Here is an 18,977-nt window from a genome sequence, read left to right as displayed (position 1 = left end):
ATCACCTCGACAGCATATAATATAACCAACCAGGTCACACGAGCACATTGCCAGCCCGGGCTTGGTCACCGTGAGGATGTCGTATTCATGGGTGGGAGCACCTACGGTGTTCAATGGCACAAATTCGAATATTGGCGGCGATTCTGGTAGGTCACATTGCTCGTGATAGATCTGTTGCTGCACTATGCTGACGAAGTTTGACAACAGACACCGAGAATCTGAATCAATGGTTCCAATCTGGAGATCAAGCATACATCATCGTGGCCTCTGCCATGGTGTTGATCATGGTACCAGGTCTCGGCTTCCTCTACTCCGGTCTTTCACGAAGAAAGTCTGCGTTAAGCATGATCTGGGCCTGTATGGCTTCGTGCTCCGTCATCACGTTCCAATGGTACTTCTGGGGATACTCGCTGGCCTTCAGCAACTACGCAACAAACGGTTTCATCGGCGACCTGAAGAAATTTGGTCTCATGAACACACTTGCTACTCCCAGTCCTGGCAGCCCGCTCATTCCAGATCTCTTGTACGCCTTCTATCAGGTATGTCAACTCACAGAATGATATCAAGCTTCCTCGCAATGTACTAATCTCATGCAGATGCAATTCTGCGCCGTCACTGCAGCTATCGTCGCTGGCGCCGTTGCTGAACGTGGCCGTCTCATCCCCTTCATGGTCTTTACCTTCTTCTGGGCCACTCTCGTCTACTGCCCGATTGCCTGCTGGGTGTGGAACGTCAATGGCTGGGCGTACACCTGGGGTGTCCTCGACTACGCTGGGGGCGGACCTGTCGAGATCGGCTCCGGTATGTCTGCACTGGCATACTCCATGGTCCTCGGTCGCCGCCAAGAGAAGATGATGTTGAACTTCCGACCTCACAACGTATCGCTCATTACGCTGGGTACAATTTTGTTGTGGTTTGGATGGCTCGGCTTCAACGGTGGATCTGCTTTCGGTGCCAACCTCCGTGCTACTATGGCCTGCTGGAACTCCAACATCACTGCCATGTTTGCCGCTATGACTTGGTGCCTGCTCGATTGGCGCCTCGCGAGGAAGTGGTCTATGGTCGGATGGTGCTCAGGTGCTATCTCTGGACTCGTCGCCGCTACACCAGCATCTGGTTTCATCCCACCTTGGGCATCCGTCATTCTCGGTATCTCCACTGCAGTAGTATGCAATTTCTCAACTAAGATCAAGTACTGGATCAAGATCGACGACGCGATGGATGTGTTCGCTGAGCACGGTATCGCTGGCATGGTCGGTCTCTTCTTCAATGGCGTTTTCGGCGCATCTTACATCATTGGTCTCGACGGCGTCAACACTGGTCTCTTCCCAGGTGGCTGGATCGAGCGCCACTTCCTTCAGCTCGGCCAGCAAGTTGCTTACATTGCAGCTTGCACTGCCTACGCTTTCGTCATGAGCGCACTCATCGCCTATGCCATCAACTACATCCCCGGTCTTCACCTTCGCGCATCTGAGGAGGCTGAGCTGCTCGGTATGGACGATGACCAGCTTGGTGAATTCGCATACGATTACGTGGAGGTCCGCCGTGATTACCTCGCATGGACTCCTGCAAAGGGCGAGCCGGAGAACAAAGAGCATGATATTCCTCAAACCCAGAGGCACGGCATCTCTCAACACTCGGAGATGCTAGAGGGCAAGGAGCCAAGTGAAAGCTCCGGTGACGCACATACTGGTATTGGTGGCGATAGGTAAGCAAATTAGTCCCTGTTGTGTCTTGTGGCTGTTACTAATAATCGAGTAGACACGGCGTGGCTTATGAGAAGACCGAGCGCGAGAAGCACGGCGAAGGCATTGCACCAGCCTCGCAATAAATTCCTGTATAGGCAGTTTGTGACCGATTTGTTTAGCGAGATACCACGAGCAGTTGATCTGACATGGCGTTTGGACCCAGGCATGCCAGAGGTAGCACCGCGCACGGTCATTGTATACTGAAGTACTGTATATTTGAAAGTCACTTCTTCAAACCTAGTGGACACTTTCGTTGGCCCTCTTGATCATGGCATGTCCGACCAATCGAATTACCATCTAACAGTTTACGGGCTGGCACTCCCACATGGACGTTGACGTACGGGACCTCCAGATCCAGCGCTGGATGGTGTCTCTGCCACCGCTGGCCACGTTATCTGCTATGCATGCGCGACAGCCCTGACGCGTTTATCTACCATGTAGCTAGCAGTAGCCTCAATATGCACAGTGACTTGCAACCAGATCTGCAGTAGTCTCCAGTCCGGATGGAATGTCTCCCCAAGTGTGCAACTTGGCTACATGACGGACGGCACGCTGGTGCTCTGCATGTCGAACCCTGGTGGAGAGGAGCGTAAGTTCAATCGAATGTGATATCATCTGGGAGCCACCAGCTGGGTGAGAAGTATGTCGATCATCATAAGTGATTCTAGACGTCTGGTGTTGCTGGCACTTCATGATCGCTTCCTTTACGCGTTCCAAAATTGATCCGTCATTCACCATAGCCATGCGTGACGACTTCTGACCATCTCCTCACTTTTTGATCCTAGATTCCATATACATCATATTCGATAAACCATGTGTTGTCGTTGAATCCAGCAAATTGTACGCCATTGACTCCTCGTGGGGGACTCTTGGTCTCGACACTGCAGCCCTCTGTTGCAGCCACCCCATCAAATCGATCTTTGATCCAGTCCAGCCACAAATGCTGGGCGGCGTAGAGCACAGGCACCTGTCATCGATGTCAGTATCGAATATGAGTTTATGACGAAGTGGTTGTGTGACCTACATGAGTGATGTTCTCCCATCTGATGTACTCAAGCTGGCTGTCGGGATACAGTACACACGTCTCGTTGACGCTCTTTGATGTTACTGGCTCATTGGCGTTCGGGTCTTGTGTGCCCTGAATAACCAGCATCGGTCCTGCAAAAGCTTTTCCACCGTTCCTGCGTACGATCATTAGCCTGCTGGACTTGGTGCAGTGAGCTCCAACCTTCTATTCAGGTTGCATACATTGTGTTGTTACGGTACCAGTCCGCAGCCCAGGTCTCGTTCCAGCCATCTTTCAAGATCTGAAGGGTTCCACCCTCTGCAGCGGAAAGCTGTCCACCAGTTGTGCCGCAACCTTTGATCTCCTGGACGAGGTTCCATCGCGCAACACCAAGAGGTGTCAGCCAATCCGAAATGCTAAAGTCCGGTAGCACAGTATCTAAGCCCTGGGCGATACCTGCGACTCGTGCGTTGTTCTCCGCTGCGTTATCGGCGACTAATGTGTTATGATGTGAGCGCGCATTCAGTCTGCACAGAAGCCATCACTGGGCACATACCAATATCAGCAATAACGTCAGTGAAAGGACTTGCAGCCATCGTGCCGAGATAGCCTTCGACAGGACGCTGATGTTGCCTCTGTGCAGCCGCCCACGCTACAGCTCCTCCTTGACTTTGCCCAGCAATCACAAACTCCTTCGACAGCATGCCCGGCCAATGAGATTGGGCGGCAGCTACCGAGTGATACAAGTCGTTTGCTTGGCTGGGAAGGATGAAGTACGGGCTCGTGATGTTGGGCACACCAAGACCTACATAATCGGGGGCCACAACAGCATAACCGGCCAACGCAAGGGCGAATGGCTCGTGGAAGTCATCCCACAAGCTGCGCAATCCAGATGGGGCGCAAGCTTGCTGCGAGAAGAGTCAATATAGATCCAACGTCTAATCACGCAATTTCGTAACATCGCACTTACTGTCTGACCAGAAGTTCCGTGACAAAGGCCAATAGTGGGATAGAGCGGGCCAGTACTGGCGTTGCCGTCCTTGCAAGCTGTCAAATTCTTGAACGACCGTGGCAAGTATGGCCAACTAAAAACATTGATGAAGCACGTTAGTGGGACTCCAGACACCATTGGTAATATGGCATTTGCAGATCTGCGATGTTCCCAAACAAGCTGGAAGGGCAAGTCGACGAAGAAGATGTCATGATCCGGTGAAAAGTGCGCCAACTTACTGTCGCGTTGTTAGCATAGTCCTCGATCGGCTGAGCGCTTGCGGATATCTTTACCAGAACGTATGCTGAAGCCGGCACAGATGAGCCATTGAACGTCTCCGAGACGTAGAGGAAGCGAGACATCGAGATGCTGTTTGGGATTGTGTACAGGGTAAGGTTGGTATGCTCCTCTACCTTGAGTATGGTTCCAGGAGGTGGTGGATCTTGGGAATTGTATGATGCCGGGACATGATAGAATGGATCATCCTGTATTAGATACCCAGCGTTGTTGCTGCGCTCGAACCTGAGAGCGATCTCCACGTTTTGAACCGTCGCGTTAGTGAGGTTCGTGGCTGCAATCTGGGCGGGTGTCAAGCGAAAAGTTGAGTTGAAGGTGTTGTTCTGCGAAATCAGATTGCCAGCCGCGAAGTCGGATGTCAAGCAGATGACAAGCAACGCGCAATATCTCATCGCCATCCTGTCCACTGGTAGGAAGCGGAAGTGATGCAAATTTCATGAGTAGAACGTAAGATGAAGACACTCAGCTTCTCGTAGCACATTCTCCAATGGCTATGCCGCCAACCTTGATGCAGCCATCCGGCAGAAGTCTCTCTGCTGCGTCACCATCGTACTCATAGCGCGTCTCTTTGACCTGCCTCTTCAGACCTTGCGGCTCGCTATACGGTAGCGTTCAGCCCGGGCCTTCGAGCGGAGAAGTCTTCGAAGGATCAAGTGAGGCTGGAATTGCAGGTTTGACGACGGTGTTTACATCCTCAATGTACGGAGCACTGTTCATCTAGCAATATGCCACATCTAGAGCTGGGATACGTTCGGTGGTTCGCGAACCGGTTCTGCTCTGGCGAGAGGAAAGAGCTTGGTCTACAGTTTGGTCCGAGCGTCTTTGCACTCCTCGGTACCGATACAATCACGTCCCGGAGCACAAACAACAAATACGCCGAAGCCTAGGTCTCTGCCGAGTGCGTAACCGCAGAGAGTGAGCCATGTCGGTCAAGCATCTCGAGGTGCACAATTCGAGGACTTACTGCCTGCAGCGGACGGTAAGGGCTAGGTAGGATGATGCATCATTAGCTTTGCGGCTGACTTGATGACTTCTCGAGACGAGACGCATATAAACATCGCATCTGCATCCTCATCCGTCGATAATTTTCTCGCCCCCATCACATCGCCAGCGATCGCTCGTTCCGTAAACTCGCCGACCATGGTGGCGTCACTAAAGCTCGCAGGACCACGATTCCGAGTGCGGGAGGCAACGAAGAACGATGTATCTGATATGACGGAGGTATTCTTCAGATCGTTCAACGCCAAGTTCTGGCAATATTTCCTCCCGGTCCCGTCTCCTAACGTCCTGATACAAGGAACAGACGACGGCTAACGGTACCATACAGGACAACCCGGGAGGCCGCAAGTTCTGGGACGAAAGCTGGGCCATGGGCATCGACAACCCTACTGATCGATCATTCGTAGTAGAAGACACGCAAAACGACAACAAGATTGTGGCCTTCAGCCGATGGATGGTGCCGCAGAACGATGGCAACCTGGAGCGTCCTTGGCCCGACGTGCCACCCGGAATGGACATGGAGGTCGCAGGTGCCTTTTTCGGTGGTATGGAGGTGAACAGGCACGAGATGTTGGGCAAAAGACCGCATTGGTGTAAGCAGTTGTGTCAACGAGCAAAGATAGCAGCACTGATGACCAACACAGTCCTCGAAATGCTTGGCGTGCACGAGGATTACCAGAAACATGGTATTGGTGCTGTTTTGATCAAGTACGGCACCGATCAAGCCGACAAAGACGGTCTGGAGACATACCTGGATGCTAGTGAGATTGGCCAACCATACTACAAGAAACGGCACAACTTTGCGCATCCCAAAGGCATCAATATCCCAGATCGACCCGAATACGGCTCCTTCTACTACGAGAGCCTCATCAGGGACCCACAAGCAGCTGCGAAGTAGTTGTGACCTGTGCATAAGAAGCTCTACCTATCAAGTTGGTGGAACTTCACTAAGATATAGATGGGGCATTGATAAAGATGAGACTTGTCGGTCACGCTTGATGTTGACTCAGCCAGATGGCAGCGAACCGTAGGTGCGAATTGACAACGAAATGGGCTTCAACTTCGCACCCATATCGTGCAGCGTTGTACCTGGTTGCTAAAAGTCTTACTGCTCATCAGTCCTATGCTCCATGGTTGACTGGTGTCCCACTAGTTCGACACGCTGAGACCCTTACATCTTTACAACGGCCGAGTGCCTCGTGCGGACTTAGCGGTGTCTGTAGTGCGGAAGCGCAGCTGGTGCCTTGAGGTAATACTTCTATCGACAAATCCGAATATAGCAGAGAGCGCCGATATCGGGAAGTTACTTGCTTACGCATAGGTGCTTCGACGTATGTGAAGATGCCATTGCAAGGGAAATATGAGCGGAGCGGTCAATATCAAAAGCCATCTTCGCTCGCTCGATGATGATGGCGATCTTTGGCGATCTCATATCGTCTCAACACCTACTCAGTCATTAGGCCTATTTCGACATGACTTCCCAGAGAACGAACCAAGGCTCGCAACCAACGGCAGCCCTGTCTGCATGGATAGCTGGTCTATCGACGGCGAAGATACCAGCCGAGATCATAACAAGAGCCAAGTATCTTGTCCTGGACGGCATAGCCTGCGGCTTGGTTGGTGCTCAGCTTCCATGGTCGCAACAAGCTGCTGCAGCCATATTCGAACTCGAGCCGCAAGGAGACGCCACAGTCATCGGATGGAATAGAAAGATTCCCGCTCTCTCCGCAGCGCTGCTCAACAGCAGCTTTATTCAAGGGTTTGAGTTGGACGATTGGCATAGTGAAGCTCCGTTGCATTCGAACTCGATCTTGTTGCCAGCTCTGCTTGCCGCCTCTCAGCACCAGACTGCGCAAGACTCGAAGGCAATCTCCGGCGCAGACTTCCTGCTGGCAATGATAACTGGATACGAGACCGGACCACGAGTGGGACTAGGCCTTTACGGAACTCATATCCTCAGCACCGGCTGGCACTCTGGCGCAGTCTTTGGTCCAGCTGCATGTGCTGCGGCTGTTAGCAAGTTGTTTGGCTTGAACGCAGACCAAGTTGAAGATGCTCTTGGTATAGCATGTACACAAGCTTGTGGCCTCATGTCGGCACAATTCGGTAGCGACGTCAAGCGCATGCAGCACGGCTTCGCAGCACGTCTGGATTGCTGGCTGCTTGTCTGGCGCGGAATGGGTACACGGGGATACGTGGTGTCCTCGAGCAGGAATATGGTGGCTTTCTAAAGCAATTCAGCCTCGGCAACGGAAAAAGTCCTCCTTTTCGGAGCGGAGAGATCATTATGGGTCTTGGCTCAGTATGGCAGACGAATGGTGTGCGGATCAAGCCATATGCCGCCATGGCTGGCACGCATCCTACGATCGACGGTGTGCGAGCTCTGCAGGCTTCCGATCCCGAACAGATGCGTGAGATCTCAGGCATCTCCAAGATCACGATCGAGCTCGGCGAGGCCGCTTACCACCACGGAGGCTGGCAGGCTACACGACCTATCACCGCCACCGGAGCACAGATGAGCAATATGTTCGTAGCTGCTACGCAGATCGTACATGGTCAAGTCCTTCCGGCTCAATTCCGACATGATATGCTAGAGAACGATGACGTGTGGCGACTTGTCGAGATGAGCTCGTGGATCCAGTCGAGCGATCCTGATACACCCTTTGGAAGGCAGACAGTGACCATTGACTTCTCCGATGGGTCAAAGATATCTCATCAAGTTGAGGCGGCCCGTGGTGTCGATCCAGCTCTGAGCAACGAGGAGATTGTTGCTAAATTGGAGACTCCTGGCTGGTAGCGTAGTGGAGAAGTATCGTATCGAGGAGACCGAGAACATGGTCCTGAACATGGACAAGACGCAAGACATCTCGCCATTATACGAGCTGCTAGCAGGTGTGACCAAGAACCCCATAGCTTAGCTCGCTTTTGCTAGCGTTCGTTCTTCGTTGCAAAGCTTTAATGACCATATGCTTCTAGTCCCACTGTGCTGAGTGTCTCACGAGCAGCCTGGACGATGCAAGCAGGCAGTCGAACTTTAGTGCAGTAGACTGTATTGTCGAGGAGCGAGGGCGGAAGTCTGGAACCGCCCTCCGACCCGGCTTACTAAAACCAAAATGCACTAAGCCCATCAAGGAGCATCCTGCGTACGTCCGTATTATCCTGCCGGTTCTCACGTAAGCTGGCCCTAGAAAGGGATCGTCCATCGAATGTTGCCTGGAGCGGTTACCGATTTTGTGCCATCTGGCGGGAGGTCCAATGAACATCTCGCAGCTGGCTTTGTCGCTGGCTTAGGGTTGGTAACGGAGCATCATGATACCCGACGGCTGATTCGTCTGGGCCTTTAGAGCCCTATGATGCAACCCAAGAACAGTGCAAGTTGCGAGTCCGATGCTGTGATTCGAGCCAGATGGTAAAGGTAAGCCGACGAACGTCAATGAGTTGCTGCTGCGCCGCCTTCATGTCAGAAGCATCTCTCAATATATAGTCCGCGGCATTCCGCCATAGTAGCCATCACATCAAGGTCACAATCCGAAATCTCCAGACTATTCACGAGTCAGTTTGTTACTATCTCCCACAATGTCTCCCCCAATCATCAACAACCCCTACGCCGCAGCCCACGCAGAGCCCAAAGGACCAGGGGATGCTCGTCCGACCGCGTACAAGATTCTCAAAGACAACAACGTCGTTGGCAAGCTGAGCGACAAGACTTTCCTCATCACTGGTGGATCAGACGGTCTCGGACTCGAGACAGTGCGCACACTCGCCAAGACCGGTGCCCGCGTCTTCTTCAGCGCCAGGAACCCGGAGAAAGCTGCAAAGATTGTCAAGGACATCGAGGAAGAGGGTAAGGCCGATCGTGACTTGAAGGGCGCCCGCGTTGAGTTCATCACGATCGACAACAAGAGCTTGAAGAGCGTCAAGCAGGGTGCCGAGGACTTCCTCCGCCGCAGCGATAAGCTCAATGTCTTGATCACCAATGCTGGTGAGTAATCACAACCCGGGTAAGCTGGATGCGACTGACGAATGACAGGCATTGCCAACGTTCCGCATGCATTGTCCGACGACGGCTTCGAGATCCAGTTCGCGGTCAACCACCTGGCCCACTTCTACCTGTTCGAGCTCCTCAAGCCTCTGCTCCTCAAGTCCTTGGTCCCAGGCTTTCACAGTCGTGTGATCGCCATAGCCAGCACTGCGCACGCCTTCTCCACCGTCCAATTCGGTAATATTGGACAGGAGCAGAAGGTGACCTCCAATTACCACCCAATGTTGGATCTCGAGGGCGACTATACATACAATCCAGGCATTGCCTACGGCCAGACCAAGACAGCCAATATCTGGATGGCGAACGAGATCGAGCGCCGCTATGGCGGCCAAGGTCTACACGGTCTAAGCGTGCACCCGGGAAACATCTTTACGGCCGGGTATGGGATTATGGATCCTCGGATTGCCGCCAAGTTTGCACCGTTCTTCGAGATGCCGGAGATGCAGGCTTACATGAAATCGGTGGAGCAGGGCGCCGCTACGCAGGTTCTGGCGGCTGTTGGGAAGGATTATGAAGGCAAGGGAGGGTTTTATATGGATGACTGTAGAGTCGCAGAACCAATACCAGAAGGCGCTATGCCTGGTTTCAGTGGATATCAGTCATGGGCGTATAGTCCGGAAGGGGAGAAGAAGCTCTGGTCTGAGTCGTTGAAGATGGTGGGGCTCAAGGACGACCAATAGTCTTGCGATGGTGGGCAGGTCTGTTATCATGTCTGTAGCCAGAATTTGAGCTTGTTTTGAGTCCGATATTGCTGACATTCTTACCACCTTTCGTCTTCAAGCTCATGCCCGAGTACGTCAAGCAATGCCTCATAATTGAGCCCATCATTGTATTCACCAATTCCCAAGATAGTCCCAACAATGACCCGCAATGCCCTTGGCGCCGTAGTACTAAGGTGCGGACTAAGCGTCTGTAGAAGCTTGAAGCGTGCTACAACAGCATCAAGAGTGCCTTGACGTTCGGCACCGAGGACCTCCTGGGGCACAAGATCTTGCTGAAAGGCTGATATCTGTACCCCAAGTGCTTCGGCCTGCTGTTGCATCCCGATGACCATAGTATCCAGTATAATCAAGAAGAAGCCCGTGGCAGCATAAGCTGCTGTCGTCAAGGCATCGGCCATGCCTAGCTCCGAGGAGAATCCTGGTCCAGTCTCGAGTTGGGAAAGTAGCTGCTTTCGTGCTCGCATAATATCTGCTATGGCCAGCGTGGCTATACTCTGACGAGTCTTGTAGCTAGTCCTCTTGTCGTATCGACAGGTCAGCACCATTTCTGAAGTCAAAGCTGACATATCGGGGAAAACCGCACCGTCTACTAACATACGCATGTAGCGGTCGAGATGGCCTTGCGGATGCGCCGAGGGCTTTAAGGCACGTGCCCAGGCAGGATGGGCGAGGAAGCAGTCTTGGTTGCGCGTTAAGGCGTGTAGAAAGGTGTTACCTGACTGGGCCTCTAAGATCGACATCTCGAGTGCCGTATTCATGCCATCGACACCCCGGGCCTTGAGCATGCGAACAACACCTCGTGCATGATAGATCCACTGCTGTCCCGGGTGATCCGTATGCTGCTCATACATCTGGAGTATAGAAGCCGCTGCGAGTGTCTCTGGTGCCTGAACCTGTTTCTCGTCGTCAAGCGTTTCACGTAAGCTCCGCAAAGCTTTTATGTACAGTACTCTCTCCTGTCCAGGCGGGCCGTCAAAGCTCTGCGTAGCGCACGCCACGGCATCGTCCAGAGCTCTGCTGTAGCCGATCCTCTCGGGAATGTGCTTGAGAATATGAGTGGCGGGCATCATGGCGAGTCGAACAGCTAGTACATCTACTTCCATCTTCCAGACGAACTCTAGTCGCAGGAGTTCCGTCTTTGATGTGAGTGGACCAGGAATGTCCTGAGGTAGAAATTCGAGTACAGGCACTGCCTCCAGTGCTCCAGTCCTCGCCTTCGTACGTGCTTGTGACTTGTTGTCCACGCTGATGAAACGGTCATCGTATCCCGGACAGTGCCAACCAGCCTTGGCGCAAGCAGTACATCCTGGACGCATCAAGTCACACTAGTAGTAAGATCAGAACAAGTACCGAATCATCCTCACACAACCGGAACCCTCACCTTGACCTTCCGCTTCTTGCAGACCGAACAGCGGCCGCTGGTCTGCCTGCCCACCATTATTGATGAATGTTTTAGACATCATGGTGAAGCGCAGGGAAGACTGATCGACCATGGACGCACGACTAGTGAATGCCTAGAGGATGCGGGCTGCAGTGCTTGGTGAGCCGTGGCAGGGTGAGATCGCTTTGTCAGCGACGTTCTCTCTTCCCGGAAGAGATGAGAACCACCATCACAGACTATCAACGGTGCATAGCAAGACGCGATTTACCCATGACCGCCAGAAGACTTCAAAAAGAACTTCGGCGGGTTTACCCGCTTTGTTGATAGCTCTCATACTGCCACTTGTGCTTGAATACGCACGATCATCATCTATATGCTCGTTCAAGCACGCAATGCCGCTAAAAACATTGTTGACCTTCCCTGGGAAACACGGCCAGCCCTGTGCGTAGGAGAGATCGCCCAACTCGGGTGTTGAACACAGCGATTACCCTCGTAGACGACAAGGAACCAAGCCGCGTATCACTTTCCGGCACACATCTTATTACCTGCCTTGCCACCCCATCACGCATATGGCCACACCGTACTGCCAGAAGCTCATACCCATCGCACACCACCGCACCCCATTACGTCCACGAACACCATACCCGCCTCATTCCAGCAAGTCGTTCATATCACCGCACAGCCATCAGAATTACTCCCTCCTCTTCAACGGCCCATTAAGATGCAACCCCGTCCCCACGCCCTCTAACCGCGGAAACGATGCAGATATCGGCGAAGCACTTCATGAAGCAGAAGAAAATTATACATTAGCCTCTATATCAGTCAATCAATCAATGAATAATCATAAAGGCCTTCCATTTGCATGCCAACCAAAAAATTAGGGCTGTATTCCTTGTTACTGCCAATGTATTGCTCGTTCCGCTGCGCGGGTGAAGAAGAGCAAGACGAAGAAGAAGAATAGGAGGAGGAAAGTAGCTTACGGCGTAATGCTCCTCTTCCACCTCTTCTTCAACTCAAACTGCGGCTTCAGACTAACAACATACGTCAACCGGTCCGTGAACACATGACTCAACACCGCCTGACAAGCCGGTATCGCCCCAAAAATGAATCCGCCCAACGGGAACAGCCCAGCCTCCAAAAGCCCCCCGACCTGGAAAACCCGCATACTGAACCCATCTCTCTCCGTCATCTCCTCCAACATCCCCGCTTTCCGCATCTCTTCCTGCCGCAGCGCGACGCAGAGTTTATGGTAGGATTCGTAGCGCCAGAAGAAGACGAGCATGAGGGTCCAGCCGATGAGGCGACACCAGCCGGAGAAGTTGAGGGCGGTGGCCAGGACGTCCGGGACGAGGAAGGAGGGGGTGAGCAGGGTGAAGATGCTGCTTGTGGTGAGGATCACCACGAGGTGGGTAGGTAGGAAGTGGGCTTCGAAGAGGCGGAGGAAGATGGTTAGGACGTTCATCTTGTGGATTGGTTGTAAGGGTATGAGGTCAGTCGTGTTGTCCGATGAGGATTTCGTGCTTGCTGAAGTTGATTTTGTAGAGCTCTTCTCCGATGCTGTGAGGGAGCGGTGGAGACCCGTGCTCGTGTAGAAGGCGGTCCAATTCGAGCTGCAGGCCGTCAGTAGCTCCTTGCGCACCACTTTGAGCGCATCGCAGACGTACTTTGGCGCGCTGAGGGGCAGATCCACACGTGCCAGCTTCGCTCTTCGGTGTCGCTCAAGCATGGCGAAGAATTGTCGTACGGCGAAGCCGGTATCGAGCGAGCCCCACATATGCCTCAAAGCTTGTCCATACCGCGCATTGAGGCCGTCCATGTACCCGCTGATGCCTCTCACATCGCTACTAACGTTGCACTGGCTAGCCGCAGCGTATATGATGCGTGTGTGCAAGTTTCCTGAAAGTGCAAAGAAGCACTTCAGATACATGTGCATGTCCTCGCCAATTGCTCCTGGATCTGTATCCCAGCCACCAACATGCTCGACCAGCGTCATGGGTAGCGAGTAGACGGATGTCGGTATGCAGACTGTGGAGCTGCTGTACAGGCTTGAAAGACCAGCTCCGGCCCACATCAAGTCTGCTGTTCGTACTGGCAATGGTACGTGGTGGAGGTTTCGGTCGAACACGAGAGGCGGCACATACATGGTCGTGCTCTTCGTCTCCGGGGCGTCTGTGTGCCATCTCGCGATCTGTTGGAAGTATCGAGGGGAGAGATGCGTGTCCGCTGTGCATTGGTCAGTCTCCAAAATTTGATGGTCTTGGGATAGTACGACCCACCATCCATTGTCGTCACAATCACATCCTGCTTGATCGCCTCATTAGGATAATCCTTGCAGGCTTGTTTCGCGGCCCAACTCTCGTTACTGCTCTTGCCCTGCGCCTCACCAGGAATGCCCAACGGGTGTATGGTATAGCTCATCTTGTAAAATGTCTTGCTGAAAGTATTGATCAGCGTCTGAGCCTTGACGTCGGATTTCTCCTCCTTCTGCTCCATTGCCAAAAAAATCTATGCGCCAGTCAGTCGGCCAACCCTCATGGAATTCAGATAGTCGATCGAAATGCTCACGTGATAGCTATGAGGCGCCTGTGGATGCGCCCCGAGCACGCGCAACGTCTCCTCCAACGTATGCATATCCTCCTTGTACGCCGGCAGGATGATCACGAACAACGGCACCGGAAACGTCTGGCTGCCTTTCTCCGTCCTCACCGTCTGCGTCTTCCGCCTCTTCGGAATTTCTTTCACCGGGGTCGACGACTCCTTCTTGATATGCTGAATCACATCGCCCATAGCGTAGCACACGCGTGCGGGAAAGGCAATGGACATGATATGGAGCAACACCGTATAGACGCTGAGCACCAGTTGCCAAGGCGTGGCTGCTGAGTCATATCGTCTGATCGCTCCGTTCTTGCCGTAGGGCTCAACGAGGAAGGAGAAGACGAGCATGACCACGATGAAGCAGACGCTCCAGGCAGGGATCGTGCGCGTGAACCAGGCATATGTGTTGGTGCTGCCGCTCGTACTGCTGGAGCCTCGATCCATGGCTGTCGCGTTGTAGAGGTGGGAGAGTGAGGAGCGAGGTATGCGTGGGTGGTTGTTGTCTCGTCACATGCGAAAGCCCGCCCTATCACCTCTCACTATCCGCACCTCGATCGCTTGATGGAGAGTGACGGTACAATAATAATCCGAGTTCCAGACCCAATGAGGAGTGGTGTGTGGTGTGGTGTGGTGTGGTGTGGCTGTTGTCGAGTTTTATCGCGAAAGGAGTGTGTGTAGTAAGTAGTAATACGCTGGAGAAAAAGTAGCTTGGGTGAAGCTCGCAGGAAGCTCCAAAACGCACCAAGCCGCCTGGCTGCTGCGCTGCTCGGTCAAGGGTCCCGAAAGTTTAGTCTTTCGCTAGTGGAATGCTTGTTCAACGTGGGGACAAAGTCACCGGCGATTGGTTCCGAAAAGAGGATGTGCTGAGGCGGTGCAACGAAGACGATTGTCGATTATGAGTCTATAACAACGTGGTCGTCTGACGATGCGTGGGAGGTTGCGATAGAATCATCTGCAATCTCCTTCAGAATAAGTGATCACGGGCGACCGAGCTAGTGCATTTATATGAGCATGCAATGGCTATGTGGAAGTGACAGGCCAGACCACCCCTCCAGCGCCTCCACCCTTTTTCGCGGTATGCGGCGCTCGAATGCCACTCGCCGATGATGATTGGGCTTGGCGGCTAGTTGGCGGATGTCTCCCACAAAGGACTCGTCAGCTTCGTCTACCCCTGGACTATCTTTTCCGCTCCATGATGCTATCGTTGTCGTTCTCGTTCTGCCACTGCACCTCGGTTTAGATTGAAACCTACCACGAAAGAGAGAAAGATGTTGCCTTGAGCTGCTGCCTTAGTACCGCTAGCTACAGTGTTCATGTGTCAAGCGGCTCCGCTTTCGTGACAACTGATGATCGACAGGTACAGCCATCGCCAATGGCTGAAATGCTCATCTCATGTTCACAACACAGCCTCTTCCTTCCGTCCGGAAGTATTTCAGAATAGCGATGATGACGGGCCCGCTGCAATAGTTTGACATATTGTCAATGGCCCGCGCACCATAATTCCAGTCACTCAGCCAGTACCAATGCAACTTATACTGTCACCTACACATGGTATCCGCTATGAGCATATCAGCCAGCAAAGCCCTGAGGGGCATCCTGAAGAGGCTAATACTGCGAAGCCCGCAGAATGACCTTGCGAAAGGCGCAGTCAGCGCGCGTACCACCTCATAATGAACACGATGGTAGAAGGCACCACTACTCCTTCATGTCCTGACATATCGGCATTGGCGTCGTTACACCTCGCTGTCCATAGTAATAAAAAATCCACGCGAAGGCGTAACATCAGAGTTTGAAGGGTGTTATTCTATGTCCAGCACGCGACCACCTGCCCTGGTACTGACTCGGCTTCTTTAGCTACGGCCTTCCAACCTGCATGATAGTACAGCCATAAGATGAAACAAGCACGAGCTCATGCATGCAGGTAGCGTCATCTACTGCGCCTCCACGAAAGTCAAGATGAGCAGAGCGCGGTAAGCCCTGCCGAACGATGTTGTCCTCGACAAACAGCCTGTGCCGCCAAGGGAATCAGGCAGCTTCATTATGACACTCCGAAACAGCTGTGTGCCCAAGAGTCATCAGCATGGCTTTCATAGTCTGCCGCGTAAATCATCCATCAATCATCCATCAATCCATCAACCCACGGTATCGAGCACTCTCGATGGCAGACAAGTCTAGCGATATCGACGGTAAACCGTACACCAGTACTACGTTATCTCTTTGCCGCGCATCACGTACATACATCCATACTCGCATAGCCAAGGTCAGGTCGCATACAGTATCACTCATGTCAAGGATATGATCACATGGTCATCGCAGCGTCTCATCAGGCCAATCTACCCAGCCCGCATATCCCCATCACTCAAGCACGGACACCCACCTCCCTCGCCCTCCCAGCCCGTCCACCAGCACCAGCAGCACCACTACCCCTGACAGCACCAGGACGCTTAAGAGTATACTTGGCAAAAGCCCTCGCCAACGCCTTCTTACACGACACCTTCTGACTGCCGACAAACGAGTCGACTGCGACAGCGATGGCACGGTCAATGTCGCCACTGTGGCAGTACTCGGATAACCGCATTTTGGCGAAGGATTCGCTGGTGCGGAGGATGGATTCAAGATGGCGGACCTGAGACGCTGATGTCAGTATTGGAATGTACGTTGATATGCGTCGACGAAGTACGCACAGTAATAGGATAAGCACCCGTAGCAAGCGACTCCCGCCGCATATCCGCGAACAACCGAGCAATCTTGTCCTGATCAATCTGGTAGAGCTTCGGTCGGCAGTGTTCTCGTGCGTAGAGGATATACTTTCTCAATAGCTCTTGTGGGATGGGAGAAGTCGGCTTCGCACTCTGACTCTGCAGACCCTCGCCATCCACGTCCATTTGACTTTCTCCATTCTCTGTCGCGGCGGCCGTGGTCTGTGTTTGCGCTCCCAACGCTGAACTCATAACAGGATGAGCACGACCATGGCTGTTGACCACGAAATTCGCCAGTCTTTCATCCTCTACCGGGTCGACAGTATCTCGCACCACACACAGGATATCGAAACGTGACAAAATCGGCTCCGTGAGCTCCACGTTCTGGCTGAAAGGCACTGTGGCGTTGTATCGTCCACCGATCGGATTTGCGGCTGCAATGACCGCACACCGTGCTTGTAACGTGGTGACAATACCAGCCTTTGAGATCGAAATCGTCTGCTGCTCCATAGCCTCATGGATACTCGTTCGGTCCTGATCGTTCATCTTGTCAAACTCATCAATAAGACAAACACCTCGATCCGCCAACACCAGCGCACCACCTTCAAGCGTCCACTCAGCCGTCATGGGATCCCGACGGACGCTAGCTGTGAGACCGACAGCCGAAGCACCCTGACCCGTGGCAAAGACGGCGCGGTGAGCGGTGTTCTCGATGTACTTCAGGACTTGAGACTTTGCTGTCCCGGGGTCGCCGAGTAGGAGGATGTTGATATCGCCGCGGATACTGTGTTTGCCCTGAGCCACTTTGCTCACGCCGCCGAAAAGGGAGAGGGCGACGGCGGTTTTGATGTCATCGTGGCCGTAGATCGAGGGAGCGATGGAGGCGACGACTTTCTCGACAATTTTCGGGTCGCGAGAGAGGGCGCGGATTTCGCGTTCGTCGGCTTCCGTCAGGCGGAAGCCGGCGAGTTGGTCGTGGGATTTGACGACGTGGTTTGCTTCGAGGATGGTGGCAAAGACTGGGAAACCGTTTTTATTGTTGAGTTGGGCGTCGTAGTTATTGCGGTAGACGCCGGTGATCTCGACTTCTTCGCCGGGCTTGGCTGAGTCGATGAGATCCCATAGCAAGATGACCTCCCGATGTCGTGGCAAGCGGCCAGCTGGAACAGTGCCGGGCGACTCTTGTAGTGTGAGCTTCTGGTAGTTGCGGTAGACTGTCTTCTCGCTGTTGACCGTGAAAGGACCGCGAGACTGACAGTTCTGGCAGTAGCTGAGTTTGACTTCTGCGTTGCTGTCTTGTGGGAAGGGACCAAGAGTGATGCCGCATTTGGTGCAGTCGAACTTAATATACTTCAGTTGTGGAAAGACACCAGTACGGCGAGTAACCACGCCACTCACTCGCAATAAACAGTTGAGATGCGATTGACGAAGTTGGCGAAGCGTGTACGAGACCGGTAAATCTGTGATGCGGACGTGCAGCTCGCTATGAATACGCTCATAGTCAGGGTAATGGTAGAGTGCGACTTCCAATGCCACAGCGTCGAAGATGGGCAAGATCTCGGTCGGCACGTTGACCAAGAAATATGCAAGTGTTGGCTTCGACTCGGATAGATGATCCCAGCAGACTTCCAAGCTTTCAGCGTTTACCTCGCCAAGTGTTCGTATTCTGAGGCCGTATACAGAAGTGCCTGTGCTGTCGGTATATTCAGTCAAGAAGGCCTTGAATTCGCGAGCGATTGTCTTGTGCACAGCCGGCTGTGCCACCCAGTCTGTTAGCGATGCGGCCTTGACATCAGCCAAGGCTTCCAGCGATAGCTCTTCATTCATGATATCGTCATGCATCATCTCGTCTTCCTGGTCTTCGTCATATCTGTGTCTGCGTCTGCGAGGCTGTCGCGTGAGGTCCATAACATCCTCCTCCTCGTCTGGCAAGAACGCAGCGGGCATTCTACGCGCCAGCTCGCGATCTCTCCGATTGAGTCGTGCATCGAGTTGTCTTCGTGCTGCAATGTCGAGCTCGTCATAGTCGCCGTCGTCGTCAATATCAGCTCCAGCATATCCTCTATCTTCCGCTCTGTCATAGTCACGGTCGAAGTTGTCGCCGAAGAGGTCAATGCCTGCATCGTCCTCGGCCATTTCGTCTACATCGTCAATGTCGCCAATGAGTTCGTCTTCAGGGTCCAGGTTGTCTCCGTCGTCTACATCGTCGCCTTGAGGAAACACCGGTGGGGAGGAAGCGGGGGCTATGGTACATCAGTCATGCGGTACGGTGTCCAGTAATTGCTACTCACGACTTGATGGCGGTGCAGCAGCAGAAGAAGGGGCATCGTCTTCGGCGTCTCTGCCACGCTTCCTGCTGCTCGCTGGCGCGCGACCACGATTGGCAGCAGACATGTTTGATCGTAGTGGGGAGCTCATTGATTGCTGTGTTCGTGCTTCGCAATCTTCGTCTGCACTTGTGATTGAGGGGAGGAAGAGGGTGCGGGCGTAAAGTGCT

The 18,977-nt window shown here is 53.2% G+C and overlaps 8 protein-coding genes across 8 annotated transcripts; 4 read left to right on the top strand and 4 right to left on the bottom strand.

The window, feature by feature from the left end:
• Positions 1-76: 76 nt before the first annotated feature.
• Positions 77-1,831, top strand: MEP1 (low affinity high capacity ammonium permease; the record flags this gene model as incomplete). Its single annotated transcript, XM_064841003.1, has 4 exons — positions 77-146; positions 208-539; positions 597-1,708; positions 1,762-1,831. The coding sequence occupies 4 exons, from the start codon at positions 77-79 to the stop codon at positions 1,829-1,831; spliced, it is 1,584 nt and encodes a 527-aa protein (XP_064691263.1).
• Positions 1,832-2,529: 698 nt separating this feature from the next.
• Positions 2,530-4,440, bottom strand: LTS14_008314 (uncharacterized protein; the record flags this gene model as incomplete). Its single annotated transcript, XM_064841002.1, has 6 exons — positions 2,530-2,715; positions 2,773-2,929; positions 2,997-3,249; positions 3,311-3,662; positions 3,725-3,811; positions 3,985-4,440. The coding sequence occupies 6 exons, from the start codon at positions 4,438-4,440 to the stop codon at positions 2,530-2,532; spliced, it is 1,491 nt and encodes a 496-aa protein (XP_064691262.1).
• A 742-nt stretch (positions 4,441-5,182) lies between these two features.
• Positions 5,183-5,939, top strand: LTS14_008313 (uncharacterized protein; the record flags this gene model as incomplete). The annotated part of the gene is made up of 2 exons (XM_064841001.1): positions 5,183-5,311; positions 5,370-5,939. 2 exons carry the CDS (start codon positions 5,183-5,185, stop codon positions 5,937-5,939), a joined length of 699 nt encoding a protein of 232 aa, XP_064691261.1.
• A 574-nt stretch (positions 5,940-6,513) lies between these two features.
• Positions 6,514-7,838, top strand: LTS14_008312 (uncharacterized protein; the record flags this gene model as incomplete). The annotated part of the gene is made up of 2 exons (XM_064841000.1): positions 6,514-7,102; positions 7,171-7,838. 2 exons carry the CDS (start codon positions 6,514-6,516, stop codon positions 7,836-7,838), a joined length of 1,257 nt encoding a protein of 418 aa, XP_064691260.1.
• A 779-nt stretch (positions 7,839-8,617) lies between these two features.
• LTS14_008311 (uncharacterized protein) lies at positions 8,618-9,763 on the top strand (the record flags this gene model as incomplete). Its single annotated transcript, XM_064840999.1, has 2 exons — positions 8,618-9,023; positions 9,072-9,763. 2 exons carry the CDS (start codon positions 8,618-8,620, stop codon positions 9,761-9,763), a joined length of 1,098 nt encoding a protein of 365 aa, XP_064691259.1.
• Positions 9,764-9,843: 80 nt separating this feature from the next.
• On the bottom strand, positions 9,844-11,265 carry LTS14_008310 (uncharacterized protein; the record flags this gene model as incomplete). The annotated part of the gene is made up of 2 exons (XM_064840998.1): positions 9,844-11,111; positions 11,187-11,265. 2 exons carry the CDS (start codon positions 11,263-11,265, stop codon positions 9,844-9,846), a joined length of 1,347 nt encoding a protein of 448 aa, XP_064691258.1.
• Positions 11,266-12,162: 897 nt separating this feature from the next.
• On the bottom strand, positions 12,163-14,225 carry LTS14_008309 (uncharacterized protein; the record flags this gene model as incomplete). The annotated part of the gene is made up of 3 exons (XM_064840997.1): positions 12,163-13,409; positions 13,463-13,691; positions 13,752-14,225. 3 exons carry the CDS (start codon positions 14,223-14,225, stop codon positions 12,163-12,165), a joined length of 1,950 nt encoding a protein of 649 aa, XP_064691257.1.
• Positions 14,226-16,140: 1,915 nt separating this feature from the next.
• Positions 16,141-18,874, bottom strand: MCM2 (MCM DNA helicase complex subunit; the record flags this gene model as incomplete). The annotated part of the gene is made up of 3 exons (XM_064840996.1): positions 16,141-16,407; positions 16,466-18,723; positions 18,772-18,874. The coding sequence occupies 3 exons, from the start codon at positions 18,872-18,874 to the stop codon at positions 16,141-16,143; spliced, it is 2,628 nt and encodes an 875-aa protein (XP_064691256.1).
• Between the last annotated feature and the right edge of the window lie 103 nt (positions 18,875-18,977).

This window comes from Recurvomyces mirabilis (genome assembly GCF_035927965.1).
Source record: "Recurvomyces mirabilis strain CCFEE 5264 chromosome Unknown scaffold_25, whole genome shotgun sequence".
In the NCBI taxonomy this organism is placed as follows: domain Eukaryota; kingdom Fungi; phylum Ascomycota; class Dothideomycetes; order Mycosphaerellales; family Teratosphaeriaceae; genus Recurvomyces; species Recurvomyces mirabilis.
This window is presented reverse-complemented; position numbering and strand designations above follow the sequence as displayed.